The 17331-nt window shown below is 44.3% G+C and overlaps 1 protein-coding gene across 2 annotated transcripts in view; it reads left to right on the top strand.

The window, feature by feature from the left end:
• Positions 1-7076, top strand: part of IL11RA (interleukin 11 receptor subunit alpha) — a 39804-nt gene extending 32728 nt beyond the window's left edge. For both annotated transcript variants that reach the window (XM_053448729.1, XM_053448738.1), the window contains exons 6-12: positions 941-1104; positions 3275-3438; positions 3640-3796; positions 4114-4182; positions 4431-4530; positions 4965-5041; positions 6314-7076. In XM_053448729.1, coding sequence (XP_053304704.1) covers positions 941-1104; positions 3275-3438; positions 3640-3796; positions 4114-4182; positions 4431-4530; positions 4965-5041; positions 6314-6330 — 748 coding nt within the window. In that variant the 3' untranslated portion in view covers positions 6331-7076. The remainder of the gene's footprint in view (positions 1-940; positions 1105-3274; positions 3439-3639; positions 3797-4113; positions 4183-4430; positions 4531-4964; positions 5042-6313) is intronic.
• The last annotated feature ends 10255 nt before the right edge of the window (positions 7077-17331 follow it).

Genomic DNA, 17331 nt, shown 5'->3' with positions numbered 1-17331 from the left:
AATATCACATATCATATACCATACACCAGATATCACATATCATATACCATACACCATATATCACATATCATATACCATACACCAGATATCACATATCATATACCATACACCATATATCACATATGATATACCATATACTATACACCATATATCATATACCACATATCACATACCATACATGATATATCATATACATCATACACCATATATCATATACCATACACCAAATATCACATATCATGTAACATATATCATATACCATATATCACATATCGTATAATATATATCATATACCATATATCATATACCGGACACCATATACCATATATCACAAATCATATACCATATATACCATATAACATAAAACATATATCGCGTATCACATACCATATACAGAAAAAACCCGGCGAACGGGGCATTAAAGAGATCTCTGTGCCTCCTTATCCTCTCCTGTGCCCCTGTTTCTCCTCCGACAATGTGTATAGAAACAGCAGGATTTATAAATTAAACGGGGTAAATAAACTCCATATTCTTCTTCTAAATGCCCCCCTCAGTAACACAGATACCCCGCAATAGGGCAGAAAGTTAGAATACTGCTACCAGTGGAGTCACACTCAGATCTTTTGTCTGCGGTGATGCCACAAGTTGCCCCGCGATGGATAGATTGACAAAAGCACAGGGGCAGGAAACTCTCAGATAGCGGATGTTACCCGGGGTAAAAACCACTGATTGCCACCCATCCCCCATCCTCGCTGAGCCCCCTGAGATCTTCACACAACCTAAAAACCCGCTCGGCTTGTGCTTTCTCTTTGGCGGCCCCCGTGGAATCCCCTGTCATTTCCCCCCCTTGTAGATCCGTTACAGGTTTCTTCGCCACCTGCGTGCGTCGGGTTTCTTGTGGTCTGATCTCTGTTAACGCGTTAAATGACTTCCCTTTCAGGAGTAACAATCACGTCAGCGGGATCTGCCTCCAGGAAGCCGCCCGGCCCAACGCCTGCTCGGTGAGGGAGTCCCAGCCCTGGAGCACCTACCAGATAAACATCACGGAGGAGAACCCCCTGGGGGCCGCCGTCCGCATCCTAGTGTTCACCGTGCAGTCTATCGGTGAGTGTCCGTGCCCCCAGCGCGGGGGGGGTAATAACCTGCGCTGTTACCCCATCATTGGGGTCACCTTATACCTCTTGTCTCTCCTTGCCCCCCCTCTTTACCCTCCATGTGAATTCATTATACCCCCCCTGCGTGGATCGGCGGCTGGTGGGTCTGGACTGGCAGAGACAGTTACCCCCGGAGGTAACAGCCAGACTCGGGGGTAAAAGATGCTCAGACAGGAGCAGAGGAGGGCCGGCGGAGGACGGATGAGTCAGTATCGGTCAGCCGGTTCAGTGTCCCCGGAGGGCCGGAGTCAGATGTGGTCTGACAATGATTGTATTGTTAAAGCATCCGCCGCCCAGAGGGGGCTGCCGTCCCTCATACAGCTGGAGCAGCTCCTTCCCATTGTGTTACTGGAAACCTCCTCGGTCTCCAATTCGCAGCTCCAGCCAAGGCGAAACCAATCACAAACTTTATAACCGGGCCATAATACCCCGTTACCGCAGCAACCGTCGGTAAAGAGGACTTTAATGAGTACAGAAATGCCAGTTTTATACAAACAGAGGTTTGTTTAACTAAAGTTTCACGAGTCCAAAAATAAAGTTCCGCCAAAATAACCCAAGAGAAAAATAAATCAACAACTTCATGAAATACGATCAACTTTTTTATTTTTTTGTGAGAAACGCAGGATTTCGATGGATGCGCCGGAGGGGCTTCAACTAAACTAATACTCAGATTTAATGATTAATAACCACATTTTATTTTTTTTTAAAAAACTAGTTTTTAAAATATTATAAAAGTATAATTATTAAGGCAAAATTTATAGGAATTTAAATAAATTTAAATAAATAAATTATAAAAAAAAAATAGTTTGTTATAAAATATATATTTTTTTTTATTTAAATTTTACAAAAAAATATTTAATATTAATGTTTTATATAGTAAAAAAAATATTGCCAACAAAATACGTAATGTTTATTGCCATGATATATATTTAGAAATGATTAAAAATAATTAAAATAATGCTTTTATTGATGTTTTACACAGAGGCCCGGCATGGAGGAAGAGCTCATAAAATATATATAAAAAAATAGTTTTTTCTGAAATATTGATAATGGATGAATCTGAGAGCAGGATTGGGGTGTCTGGGACACTGCCGGTGATCCCGGGACCGGTGGCGCAGTCCCGCCGTCACACACGATGCTTTTTGGGGGGGGGGGGGCGTCTGGTGTTTTTCTCTGTTTATTGGATGTGACTGGGAACAGACCGGGGGCCGCTCGTGTTTCTTATTTTTTTCTGGGGGGAGAGAGAGTGAAAATGATCCCAAACTCGGAGCGGCTTTTGGACCGTTAACCCTTTCTGTGCCTGATGGGTGAAACGATTCTGCCGTTATCTCTTTCATCGCCTATGTCAGGTTTTTTTTCCTGTTAAATCTCATATTATTGGTAATTTCACGTTCCCACCCTGCATCCCACGCCCCGCCAATCTGAAACGCCAAGAGGGTCAGAGGCTTCGAAGAAAGTTTTACTTTAGTGAGAGGGCAGTAGATAAGAGGAACAGTGCCCCAGCAGAAGTGGCAGAGGCTAATACAGCATGGGATAAGCGTATGGCCCCTGGTACAGGGCAGGTAAAATCCTGACTTTACCCCTCCTCTCTCCTATTCATTATCCCTCCTATCTCTCCATAAAGCCCCCCCTTCACTCCTCCTGCGCGCTTCTCCTCCCAATCTCATTACCCTCATCCATCCCCCGTTATCCTCCATGTTATTATCTCTCCGATCCCGGGTAATCGCCCCCCCAGGTCCTGTTCTGCTGCGCAGCTCTCCTGTCTGGTGTTCACGGGGTTAAATAACACGAATATCTTCCCGGAAGCCCCGCTTTGCTGCGGATTAGGGTGTTTTGGGTGGATTTCCGTGAGCTCCGCTGGCCCCCGGTAACAAAATCTCCCAGCAGACGGGGGCCCCGCGGCCTCGCTAGTCCTGCGATCATTTATCTTATTCTTCGTTAAAACCTTTTTGCTTTATTCTCAAAAAATTCACACCAACGTCTAGAAAACGCTATTTTCTTAATTCAGGAAAAAACGGGCCAAATTGCTGTGAATTGGAGGAAATACGGCGCTCGCTAGTGATGTATAAAGCGGGGGCCGCCGTCCCGCATATCGCTGACCTCGGTCATTTGTCTTGCAGTGAAGCCGGACCCCCCGGAGAAGGTGACGGCAGAACCCGTCCCCTACGCTCCCCGGCGGCTCCGCGTCAGCTGGCTCTATCCGTCCACGTGGCCCCAGGAGCCGCAGTTCCAGCTGAGGTTCCGGCTGCAGTACCGGCCCGTTCTCTACCAGTACTGGTCGGTGGTAAGTTCCCGGCGCTCCGATTTCTGGAGTTAGAATTTGCGCAGCGCTCAGTGAGCAAGGAGGTCCGCGTCCAGACTCCTAGGGGTCTTCAACAAAATATATTTAAAAAGCCAGAAAACACACAAAAAAAAGCTTAAATAGCGTGCGTTCCGGAGAGTTCTGTGAGATCCACTTGCCGTATCTTCGTTATCCGATGCGCAGGTGGAGACGGCTAACCTGACCGATGTGATCACCGACGCGTTTGCCGGCGTGGAGCACGTGATCCAGGTCAGCGCCAGGGACTTCCTCGATGCAGGGAACTGGAGTGAGTGGAGTCCGGAAGTGAGGGCCACTCCGTGGGCCGCCAAGGAAGCTTCAGGTGCGGTTACTTTGTAACAGATTAACGTTCTGGGCAAAAAGCCATAAAATCCGGCCGGTGCCGGGCTGGCGATGTCCGGCGACCGCCTGATGACGGAGGTGCCGCCGGCGGCGGCTGTGAGTTATGCTGATCTAGAACGCGGCCGGGCATTTCCAATGTGTCAATGTGTGGTGCTGTTGGGCCCCCCCCCCGCCATTTGTCCCATCTACCAGATAGCCAGTCCGCGCCTGGGGGCAGCGGATCACTTTCATCTTACCTGTAACTCAGACGCATCTGCGTTAATTAACCCGATCTTGTTTGGCGTGTTTATTACGCAGGTCTACCTACCGCGGCCAGCGATGGAACCACTACGGAAGACTTTGGGTCCGAACCAGAGGAACCAACCGGTGAGTCTGACTATAAAGGGTTAGAGTAACATTCTCATTGTACAGATCACTCCTCAGTAAGGGTCTGGCTGGAGGTAAACAACAGGTTAATAAGTTGTGAAAGTGGCACGGGCTGTTAGAACAATAAGTCACGCGGGGCAAGCTGAGCCACCCATGTCTCTGTGTCTCTGTGTCCCACGTGTGTGTAACCGTTTGTGTGCCAGAGTAAAGCGCTTCCCAAACCCCTGACTGACTTCATCCTCCTTTAGATCAAAACGATCCCCTGGAGAAGGAGGCCGTGATGATCTCACTCGGGATTTTTGCTTTTGTGGTTCTCGTCCTTTTTCTGGTTATCGGCGTTCTCATCTGGTAAGCAGTGGGTCGTCTGCAAATATGTTCCCCTTTGGTGCTATGCAGGGGAGGATAAGGGGGCAGCACAAGGCTCTGCAGGGGAGGGGAAAGAGGCAGCACAAGGCTCTGCAGGGGAGGAGGCAGCACGAGGCTCTGCAGGGGAGGGGAGGAGGCAACACGAGGCTCTGCAGGGGAGGAGGAAGGTGGCAGCACAAGGCTCTTTAATGAAGGGGAGGCAAGGCTCTGCAGGGGAGGGGGGAAGGTCTAGGCTCTGCGGGCGAGGGGGCAACACAAGGCTCTGCAGGGGAGGGGGAAGGAGGGAAACACAAGGCTCTGCAGGGGAGGGGAGAAGGTGGCAGCACAAGGCTCTGCAGGGGAGGGGAGAAGGTGGCAGCACACTGGTATTCCCACAGATTGAGCTTCCCGAGATACTCATATTAACTCTTTTAAAGGGTCCGTGTTGGGAGGAGTAAAGAGAGTGGAAAGAAGGCCGGCTTCCTGTCAACCATACACATGAAGGCGTTACCAAGTAAGAGAGCGGCGGGCTTTCGTCACATTTTGGGAGAAAATACATTTCATAAACTCCTTACCCCCAGCATTATCACGCTAACATGTATTTGCTCCAAAAACATCATGTTTTGGTGTTAACACCTAAAATCCCAGTCCAGGAGCAAATATTATGACTGTATGGATATTTTTTTAACAGATGTACTCAGCACTTTAATAATAATAATAATAATAATATAATATTAATAATAATATACAAAGCATAGATTACACTAAAATAAAAATCTAAGCAAACTATTATTATTTTTAGTATTATTATCTATTATTTATACAGAGTAAATTATACCTGGGACCCCTCGGGATTTGCACCCAGTGTTATGGGTCCTGAGAGAGGGGATTTAACCCATGAATTACCATCTGCATTCTTACGGCCATAACAATAATAATAAAATCAGACTCTGCCGCCCCAAATTCTCCCTTCGGATCAGTCCCCTGGGGTCCGGTGCGTGGTGACTACGGGGTATGGGTGGGATTAATAACTTTTATTAATAACTAGAGATGAATAACTTTTGGTGGTTGGCTCCGTTTGCTCTGTATAGATAATATCCTGTAATATCCGACGCGTAAAAACGATTGTGTTCTAAATGTAATATTCTGAATATGTGTGATATTTAAACGCCAGATGCCTCGCCGGCCCACGCTGGGCAGTATCTTTCCCGGACACGTGTACGTTCCGCGTGTGACTGAGGAGATCTTATCTGCCGGCAAATTCTGTGTCCCTCTTTAATGGAAAATGCTGCCCCCTGCTGGGATTATAAAGAAGGGAATCAGCCCGCCTAGTCGCCCGATTCTCCTGCTATACAGACTCAAACCATTGTACAGCGCTACGGAATATGATGGTGCTATATAAAACAATTAATAATAATAATAATAATCAGTCATTGGTCTTGTCTTAGATTAAGGAGCCGTATGCATTAATCCTCTCACTGTGTTAGCCTCTGCCACTTCTGCTGGGAGCCTGTTCCACTTATCTACCACCCTCTCAGTAAAGTAAAACATCTCAGCCTCTGATCCTCTAGTGTTAGATTCCGGTCTCTTGTTGTAACTTTTCTCCTTCTTTATTTATTTAAGTGCCCCCCCCCTTCTCTCCTACCTTTAAATCCTTTAAAAACAATATTTTATGATTTATTTTTAAGGTGATTAATTTTACTCTCTTAGTTTAACCCCTCGCATTCTGTGACTGTGTCGGTGCCTTCCGTCGGATTAATTAACCCTTCTTCTTCCTCCTTTCCAGAATCGCAGATATTGTAGGCGGAATGGTGCTGGACGCAGATCCCGCGATGCGCAGCCAGATTCCGGCGGGAGTTCTCCCTTTTCATTGGGATAACGACAGATACATCCATAAGCACATAGAGCGACGCCGCACGATGCGGCAGCGGAGGACAGGTGGACCAGAAAGCCGTCCTCGGGAACACGACTTCTTCCAATGACAAGCCATCGCAACTCTTCTGTACGGCAACCACCCGGCTACCGCGCTGTAAGGCTGTCGGAGCCGGCGGCTGAAAGGACGGGGAGCGGAGATTGTATTTGCTGGCTCCGCGTCGGTGAAAGAGCCGGCGCTGCTGGTGGATACGGCCGGGAGGAGCTTTAACGCGGTCTTTGAGCTCTCAGCCTCTCAAACACAAGAGATTTTATATGAAGCTAAAGCAAGAAAACATCAGGACCAGCCGGCCGCGCATGGATAAAAATGCAAGAAACACTGAGAACGGACCCAAAAATCGACAGAATCTTTTATGCTTCCTAAGGCTGGTTTGGCTCATCTTGATGCTATGAACGTTCTAAAAGAGAATTAACAGTTTATGTCCAGCATTTCACTGCCACGATAACGACCACACGCAGCCACAGGGCAAATCCGGCCCTTCCGGGGGACAGAGACGTTACAAACATCAAACTCTTTGTAAATGTCGCGTAATCCGGAATCAGCTGGTTTGTGCTACGTTCTCAGACAGAGGTGTAAATGTTCCTAGACTCAAAAAACTAAGATACAGGAAAAAGAAGTACTATTTTTTATCAGCAGGCTTTGGGGGAAGCGGTTATCCGTCTCACCTGGAACTTCCTGCGGTTTGATGCTGCAGCCTGTGCCCTAAACAGGAAGTTGGCGTCGCCATAAACCTCTTCCCCCGGCGTGCAGTCCACGTTTATAGAGTTCTGTGAAAATTATGAAAATGTGTACATAGGTTATGATGTCAGAATATCAGTCGTCTTTCATATCAGAGAATCTTGTAATTTGTTTTAAATGTTTTTTTATTTCGTTGCCGAGGGTTTTTTTTATTTCGTTGCCGAGGGTTTTTTTTATTTGTTTCAGAAAACAGCACAAAAAGCTCCTTAAAGGAACAGTAAAGAAGCAACGCTACACGAAAGGCTTTATTTCGTAATAAAGCAAATAAGCATTGGTGGTGTCAGAGGGGAAAGAGATTATTGAAGAGACCGCTCTGTGGCTACGTGATGAAGAGACCGCTCTGTGGCTACGCGACGGTCTCCCGCCGTCTCCTCTGACGCTCTAGACGCCATCTTGTCATCGCCAGGCGTTTTCAAGCTCTGGAAGTCATCGGCAAAGAATATATTTGACCAGCAGGAGCACCAGCTCCACACGGATAATAAGCTTATACGTCGCTTACGGTGATGCGATGGTCCCTTTAATACCCCGGCTGCCCTGCAAGATGCATTCTTAATAAGCCTTTTCATAAGGCCGTGATCACCCTAGTATGACCACATGTATGCTATGCCATGCTCTCCATTTGGGAGAGGAGGGGGGCGGGGGTCAGGGCTGGCAGGACTTGATTTTAATGACACGGGAAGGTCGGTAGGTATTGGACAGAACCAGGCCAGGGGTCGTTGCATTTCACTGATTTGGCCTCAAGGCAGCAAGGTATTGCATTTCTGACGGCCTAAATCCAGGCAGATCATCCTGCCCCTCGGGGGCAAAAAGAAGAAGGAGGGGAAAAAACTATAAATGCTGCTAATATTAAACTCCATCTTCATTTAAAGGAAAAATGTTTTAGAAGGATTTCTGTTACTTAATCGCGCTCGTTTTAGCCGATGCTTTAGAGGCGATTGTCAGCTTTTTGGCTGTGTTTTGAAACGGCCTCCGTTATCCTCAGCCTCCTGCTAGAGTGTAAGCTCATGGGCTCAGGGCTCTCCTCCGCTTATTATGTTTATTCATATTGTGGGTAGGTTGTATTTCCCCCTTCCTTGTAACGGCGCTATATAGCGGGATCGTAATATAAAGCTTGAAGATACCGATCCCCGACGCGAAGGGGCAGCATGTTATAGGAATCCCTGCGCATGTACAGCGTGCGGGTTATACGAGTGCAGAAAGGGGGGGTTTAAGCTTCATTGATTTCTTAGTTCTTGCACCAATCTACCAAGGACTATACATTAGAACGAGTCAAGACAACGCGTTTCGCGACTTACTGCCAAATCAACCTATATTCCCCGGTCCGGGCATTAGCCGTCGTATATTCATGTATTGCTGATCTTGGGCAGGAGTGGAAATTTAAACCCAAATTACTTTGGAATGAGCTACCTATTAAAATGTATATTAAGTGGTGTTACTTCTTCATGTTATTGGTGTATAATACTATAATATAAAAATATATAATAATGCTACGTTCAGGAGGCGTTTGGCTTTTCTAATGAGACAAAGGGACATGCGATGGAAGAAAGAATAATAATAATAATAAATAAAGCAGCTATTTTTGTATTACTTATCACATTGTAAATTATTGTATATCATGATATGACCTCATACGAGGCCTGCTTAGCAAACAATATGGCTGCCGCCTGTAGCTTTTATATTATATGTTAATAACAGTCCGTTAATCTTTAAAAAAAAAGCACAAATTATCGTTAAATAAAAATGCTATATTTTCTTGTGTTCCGACATGATGATGACACAGCCTACTGTACTGCCATGTGTTGTTTTTTTTTATATAAAATAATACAAACTCTTTAATTCTCCTGATTTTGTGATTTATTTTTTTTCTCGCACCATCCAACCCCAAAAATATTATTAAAAAAACTCCCCAAAAACTATTATAATATTATTTTTAAAAATCCTGTAAGCAAAGGGACGTTGCCATTAACTTCACCTAGAAAATGTTGGCAATGTTGTAGAACTTGGTGATTTTACGATTCTTTATGCATTTTTGTAACGTTTTTAAATTTTTATTTTTTTTTTACGAATATCAGAGATTTTAGAAACTATTTTAGTAAAGTTTTTTTTTTTTTTTGGAATTTTAAAGCAAAATCAGGATTTTAATTCAACATGTAGACCCGGCGCCAGAATCCTGGATATTTACAATATATGAGGGTTATTTGTCGCGATATACATTTATTAATATTAAAATTCGTGTAAATAATGGCTATTACCGTTACATTGTATTCTTTTCATATCTCCTTATTAAAAAAAGCTAAAGCGCAGAAATATATTGTAATTTAGAACCTTAATGACTGAAGTAGAAGCTGATTCGCTGGGGAGTTCGTTATCAGCGCCCCCTACTGTTGTCTAATATACCGGCAGCTCCTGATAGCGAAGGGTGACGTGGGATAGATTGTATCACAAAGTTATGAAGTCCATTTTATAACCTGGTAATACGCAGGGTCCCCGAGAAGCCGGTAAAGTGCGGACCCCAAGGTTTGGCGAGGAGGCAGAAAGTAAATAGCGCGTATGGAAGGGGTCTGAGCTCGTGGGGGGGCTCTGCATTGGATTGTGTCTCATGCCAATGAGGCTAATGGCTTGATGGATAATGGGAGTAGCCATCGACTATAACTCCCCTCGGCCCCCCGGACCGCAGGGCCTGGACGATGTCTCTGCATCGTGATCGCAGCCCCTTTTCCATGTTCTGACTCTATTAACTGGTTTATATTGTATATAATGCAGGATCAGCTGGGGTTCTCGTCCTCTGATCGATTTTACTGTTAAAGATTTCACATTTTTAAATAAAGTTTTAAGTATTTTTGTTGAAATTGTGTTTTTATTTCACCGGATTGAGTAGCGGCCGGGGTAGCAGAATATTTTGACCTAAATTATTATAAGACACAAGTATTTGCCCCCTGTCGCCCCCCTTTGAGGACGCCATTTTCGCTGCAATAAAAGGAACGCCGCACCTTTAAAACATACGGGAAATGTGACATTAGCACTTCACGTCTCGTTGGTCTGGGGGGATCCTTCTTGCTTTGGGGGAGAAAATTCTGGTTTCAAACCCTAGACAGGACAATCTAAACCTAGAGAGTCTGCTGGAACGGCCGGTCGGGGGAGCGTGTCCAACAGCGGCCCACCAGGGCATTCCTACGGGAAGCCCACTCCGGTTCTGTCCAAGAATATCCAAAAATATCGAATAACAATACTTTTGAAAGTGAAATTTCCCACCAGGAATCAGGGCTGGTCTTAGTCATCGTAGCCCCTGGGCTGCTTTCCTAGGGCAGGGGCCAGGGCCGGACTGGTGGGCCGGCAGATCCGTGGGCCGGATGGCCGGCAAACTAACATCGAAAACCGGCTTGCCATATTAAACTTTGTAAAAAAATATATTAAAGTAGCGCCAGGCGGATGCATCAGCACCCAGCGGCCGTGTGCGATGGGCGCCATAGTGATGGGAGCAGCGTGAGGGGTGGAAGCTCCGCCCCCTCGCACTCAGACTGCTGGAGCACCGGATGTCGGGTCAGTGACTTCCTGTCAGCACAGAAAATGGCGGCCTGCAGCTACCAGAGGACGGAGGCCAAGATGAAAAAGACCCAAAGTGGGAGAAGTAGAAGGTCAGGAAACTCATTTATTTTTTGTACAAACCGTATAATAATTTTATGTAAAAGCCGTATAACCCCCTATATACCACTCTGCCTCCAGAAATGCCTTATACCCCCCTATATACCACTCTGCCTCCAGAAATGCCTTATACCCCCCTATATACCACTCTGCCTCCAGAAATGCCTTATACCCCCCTATATACCACTCTGCCTCCAGAAATGCCTTATACCCCCCTATATACCACTCTGCCTCCAGAAATGCCTTATACCCCCCTACATGCCACTCTGTCCCATGATATGCCTTTTAACCCCCTAAATGCCAGAGTGGCATTTAGGGGTATAAGGCATTTCTGGAGGCAGAGTGGCAAGCCTGGGGGCAGATGTGCATAACTGGGGGGGCAGGTTGGCATATAAAAGGAAATAAAACCAAAAACCAAAAATGTCTCAATCATAGCTTTTATTAAATATGAATGAATTAATAAAGAAATAAAAGTTTCTTACAGGAACATGGTGAAGAATAATGCGATCGCTGTTTTGTTCCACTGAATAAAATGGAACTTTTTCATCTAAACTCGTTTTCAGTAGAAAATGTGTAATGTATTTCGGGCCGGCTACGGGGCCGCTAACTGGGCCTTTTAGCAAATGAATATTGCAGGTCGCGTTACCGTAATCCGTATTCCACATGGACGCTGTGACAAAGTACCCGTGAGCGGCCGCTTAGTCTGGGTTTGTGGATCCATGCGATGTATACGGCAGCGCAGACACGTTCCTGGGTACGGGCTGGAGATGAGATATACTTTGTATTCCATCCAGGTATCTTTCGCTGTAATTGGATACAGTTTCCAGTTCAGGTTCTTCTCAGAGGATTATATCCTGGCCACTCGCGGGTTAACTAAAAGTAATCCCGTAAAGCCACTCGCCTATAGCGGGTTCATTGCTTTTAACTGTACGAACCAACGCCAGTATCAATCTTATTGTCTATTTTAATGTAATCGATCATTTTTTTCCCCCACCAGCACTACGGAATCTGCCGGCGCCATATAAATAAATGTAATGTAACATCGCTACGGAATCTGCCGGCGCTATATAAATAAATGTAATGTAACATTGCTACGGAATCTGCCGGCGCTATATAAATAAATGTAATGTAACAGCGCTACGGAATATGCCGGCGCTATATAAATAGATGTAATGTAACAGCGCTACGGAATCTGCCGGCGCTATATAAATAAATGTAATGTAACAGCGCTACGGAATATGCCGGCGCTATATAAATAAATGTAATGTAACATCGCTACGGAATCTGCCGGCGCTATATAAATAAATGTAATGTAACAGCGCTACGGAATCTGCCGGCGCTATATAAATAAATGTAATGTAACAGCGCTACGGAATATGCCGGCGCTATATAAATAAATGTAATGTAACAGCGCTACGGAATCTGCCGGCGCTATATAAATAAATGTAATGTAACGGCGCTACGGAATCTGCCGGCGCTATATAAATAAATGTAATGTAACGGCGCTACGGCATCTGCCGGCGCTATATAAATAAATGTAATGTAACGGCGCTACGGAATCTGCCGGCGCTATATAAATAAATGTAATGTAACAGCGCTACGGAATCTGCCGGCGCTATATAAATAAATGTAATGTAACATCGCTACGGAATCTGCCGGCGCTATATAAATAAATGTAATGTAACAGCGCTACGGAATCTGCCGGCGCTATATAAATAAATGTAATGTAACAGCGCTACGGAATCTGCCGGCGCTATATAAATAAATGTAATGTAACAGCGCTACGGAATCTGCCGGCGCTATATAAATAAATGTAATGTAACAGCGCTACGGAATCTGCCGGCGCTATATAAATAAATGTAATGTAACATCGCTACGGCATCTGCCGGCGCTATATAAATAAATGTAATGTAACGGCGCTCCGGTATCTGCCGGCGCTATATAAATAAATGTGATGTAACAGCGCTACGGAATCTGCCGGCGCTATATAAATAAATGTAATGTAACAGCGCTACGGAATCTGCCGGCGCTATATAAATAAATGTAATGTAACAGCGCTACGGAATCTGCCGGCGCTATATAAATAAATGTAATGTAACAGCGCTACGCAATCTGCCGGCGCTATATAAATAAATGTAATGTAACAGCGCTACGGAATATGCCGGCGCTATATAAACAAATGTAATGTAACAGCGCTACGGAATCTGCCGGCGCTATATAAATAAATGTAATGTAACCACGCTACGGAATCTGCCGGCGCTATATAAATAAATGTAATGTAACATCGCTACGGAATCTGCCGGCGCTATATAAATAAATGTAATGTAACATCGCTACGGAAGCTGCTGGCGCTATATAAATAAATGTAATGTAAGAGCGCTACGGAATCTGCCGGCGCTATATAAATAAATGTAATGTAACAGCGCTACGGAATCTGCCGGCGCTATATAAATAAATGTAATGTAACGGCGCTACGGAATCTGCCGGCGCTATATAAATAAATGTAATGTAACAGCGCTACGGAATCTGCCGGCACTATATAAATAAATGTAATGTAACAGCGCTACGGAATCTGCCGGCGCTATATAAATAAATGTAATGTAACATCGCTACGGAATCTGCCGGCGCTATATAAATAAATGTAATGTAACAGCGCTACGGAATCTGCCGGCGCTATATAAATAAATGTAATGTAACAGCGCTACGGAATCTGCCGGCGCTATATAAATAAATGTAATGTAACAGCGCTACGGAATCTGCCGGCGCTATATAAATAAATGTAATGTAACAGCGCTACGGAATCTGCCGGCGCTATATAAATAAATGTAATGTAACAGCGCTACGGAATCTGCCGGCGCTATATAAATAAATGTAATGTAACAGCGCTACGGAATCTGCCGGCGCTATATAAATAAATGTAATGTAACATCGCTACGGCATCTGCCGGCGCTATATAAATAAATGTAATGTAACGGCGCTCCGGTATCTGCCGGCGCTATATAAATAAATGTAATGTAACATCGCTACGGAATCTGCCGGCGCTATATAAATAAATGTAATGTAACGGCGCTACGGAATCTGCCGGCGCTATATAAATAAATGTAATGTAACGGCGCTACGGAATCTGCCGGCGCTATATAAATAAATGTAATGTAACGGCGCTACGGAATCTGCCGGCGCTATATAAATAAATGTAATGTAACATCGCTACGGAATCTGCCGGCGCTATATAAATAAATGTAATGTAACCACGCTACGGAATCTGCCGGCGCTATATAAATAAATGTAATGTAACAGCGCTACGGAATCTGCCGGCGCTATATAAATAAATGTAATGTAACAGCGCTACGCAATCTGCCGGCGCTATATAAATAAATGTAATGTAACAGCGCTACGGAATATGCCGGCGCTATATAAACAAATGTAATGTAACAGCGCTACGGAATCTGCCGGCGCTATATAAATAAATGTAATGTAACGGCGCTACGGAATCTGCCGGCGCTATATAAATAAATGTAATGTAACGGCGCTACGGAATCTGCCGGCGCTATATAAATAAATGTAATGTAACATCGCTACGGAATCTGCCGGCGCTATATAAATAAATGTAATGTAACATCGCTACGGAAGCTGCTGGCGCTATATAAATAAATGTAATGTAAGAGCGCTACGGAATCTGCCGGCGCTATATAAATAAATGTAATGTAACAGCGCTACGGAATCTGCCGGTGCTATATAAATAAATGTAATGTAACGGCGCTACGGAATCTGCCGGCGCTATATAAATAAATGTAATGTAACGGCGCTACGGAATCTGCCGGCGCTATATAAATAAATGTAATGTAACAGCGCTAAGGAATCTGCCGGCGCTATATAAATAAATGTAATGTAACGGCGCTACGGAATCTGCCGGCGCTATATAAATAAATGTAATGTAACATCGCTACGGAATCTGCCGGCGCTATATAAATAAATGTAATGTAAGAGCGCTACGGAATCTGCCGGCGCTATATAAATAAATGTAATGTAACATCGCTACGGAATCTGCCGGCGCTATATAAATAAATGTAACAGCGCTACGGAATCTGCCGGCGCTATATAAATAAATGTAATGTAACAGCGCTAAGGAATCTGCCGGCGCTATATAAATAAATGTAATGTAACAGCGCTACGGAATCTGCCGGTGCTATATAAATAAATGTAATGTAACGGCGCTCCGGTATCTGCCGGCGCTATATAAATAAATGTAATGTAACAGCGCTACGGAATCTGCCGGTGCTATATAAATAAATGTAATGTAACGGCGCTCCGGTATCTGCCGGCGCTATATAAATAAATGTAATGTAACGGCGCTACGGAATCTGCCGGCGCTATATAAATAAATGTAATGTAACGGCGCTACGGAATCTGCCGGCGCTATATAAATAAATGTAATGTAACAGCGCTACGGAATCTGCCGGCGCTATATAAATAAATGTAATGTAACAGCGCTACGGCATCTGCCGGCGCTATATAAATAAATGTAATGTAACAGCGCTACGGAATCTGCCGGCGCTATATAAATAAATGTAATGTAACAGCGCTACGCAATCTGCCGGCGCTATATAAATAAATGTAATGTAACAGCGCTACGGAATATGCCGGCGCTATATAAACAAATGTAATGTAACAGCGCTACGGAATCTGCCGGCGCTATATAAATAAATGTAATGTAACAGCGCTACGGAATCTGCCGGCGCTATATAAATAAATGTAATGTAACATCGCTACGGAATCTGCCGGCGCTATATAAATAAATGTAATGTAACAGCGCTACGCAATCTGCCGGCGCTATATAAATAAATGTAATGTAACGGCGCTACGGAATCTGCCGGCGCTATATAAATAAATGTAATGTAACAGCGCTACGGAATCTGCCGGCGCTATATAAATAAATGTAATGTAACAGCGCTACGGAATCTGCCGGCACTATATAAATAAATGTAATGTAACAGCGCTACAGAATCTGCCGGCGCTATATAAATAAATGTAATGTAACAGCGCTACGGAATCTGCCGGCGCTATATAAATAAATGTAATGTAACGGCGCTACGGAATCTGCCGGCGCTATATAAATAAATGTAATGTAACAGCGCTACGGAATCTGCCGGCGCTATATAAATAAATGTAATGTAACAGCGCTACGGAATCTGCCGGCGCTATATAAATAAATGTAATGTGACAGCGCTACGGAATCTGCCGGCGCTATATAAATAAATTTAATGTAACAGCGCTACGGAATCTGCCGGCGCTATATAAATAAATGTAATGTAACATCGCTACGGAATCTGCCGGCACTATATAAATAAATGTAATGTAACGGCGCTACGGAATCTGCCGGCGCTATATAAATAAATGTAATGTAACAGCGCTACGGAATCTGCCGGCGCTATATAAATAAATGTAATGTAACAGCGCTACGGAATCTGCCGGCGCTATATAAATAAATGTAATGTAACAGCGCTACGCAATCTGCCGGCGCCATATAAATAAATGTAATGTAACAGTGCTACGGAATCTGCCGGCGCCATATAAATAAATGTAATGTAACAGCGCTACGGAATATGCCGGCGCTATATAAACAAATGTAATGTAACAGCGCTACGGAATCTGCCGGCGCTATATAAATAAATGTAATGTAACAGCGCTACGGAATATGCCGGCGCTATATAAACAAATGTAATGTAACAGCGCTACGGAATCTGCCGGCGCTATATAAATAAATGTAATGTAACGGCGCTACGGAATCTGCCGGCGCTATATAAATAAATGTAATGTAACGGCGCTACGGAATCTGCCGGCGCTATATAAATAAATGTAATGTAACAGCGCTACGGAATCTGCCGGCGCTATATAAATAAATGTAATGTAACAGCGCTACGGAATCTGCCGGTGCTATATAAATAAATGTAATGTAACAGCGCTACGGAATCTGCCGGCGCTATATAAATAAATGTAATGTAACATCGCTACGGAAGCTGCTGGCGCTATATAAATAAATGTAATGTAAGAGCGCTACGGAATCTGCCGGCGCTATATAAATAAATGTAATGTAACAGCGCTACGGAATCTGCCGGCGCTATATAAATAAATGTAATGTAAGAGCGCTACGGAATCTGCCGGCGCTATATAAATAAATGTAATGTAACAGCGCTACGGAATCTGCCGGCGCTATATAAATAAATGTAATGTAACATCGCTACGGAATCTGCCGGCGCTATATAAATAAATGTAATGTAACAGCGCTACAGAATCTGCCGGCGCTATATAAATAAATGTAATGTAACCACGCTACGGAATCTGCCGGCGCTATATAAATAAATGTAATGTAACAGCGCTACGCAATCTGCCGGCGCTATATAAATAAATGTAACAGCGCTACGGAATCTGCCGGCGCTATATAAATAAATGTAATGTAACAGCGCTAAGGAATCTGCCGGCGCTATATAAAT

This window comes from Spea bombifrons, chromosome 1 (assembly GCF_027358695.1).
Source record: "Spea bombifrons isolate aSpeBom1 chromosome 1, aSpeBom1.2.pri, whole genome shotgun sequence".
Taxonomy (NCBI): Eukaryota; Metazoa; Chordata; class Amphibia; order Anura; family Pelobatidae; genus Spea; species Spea bombifrons.
Note: the sequence above shows the minus strand (reverse complement) of the source record. Positions and strands in the feature narration are given on the sequence as shown.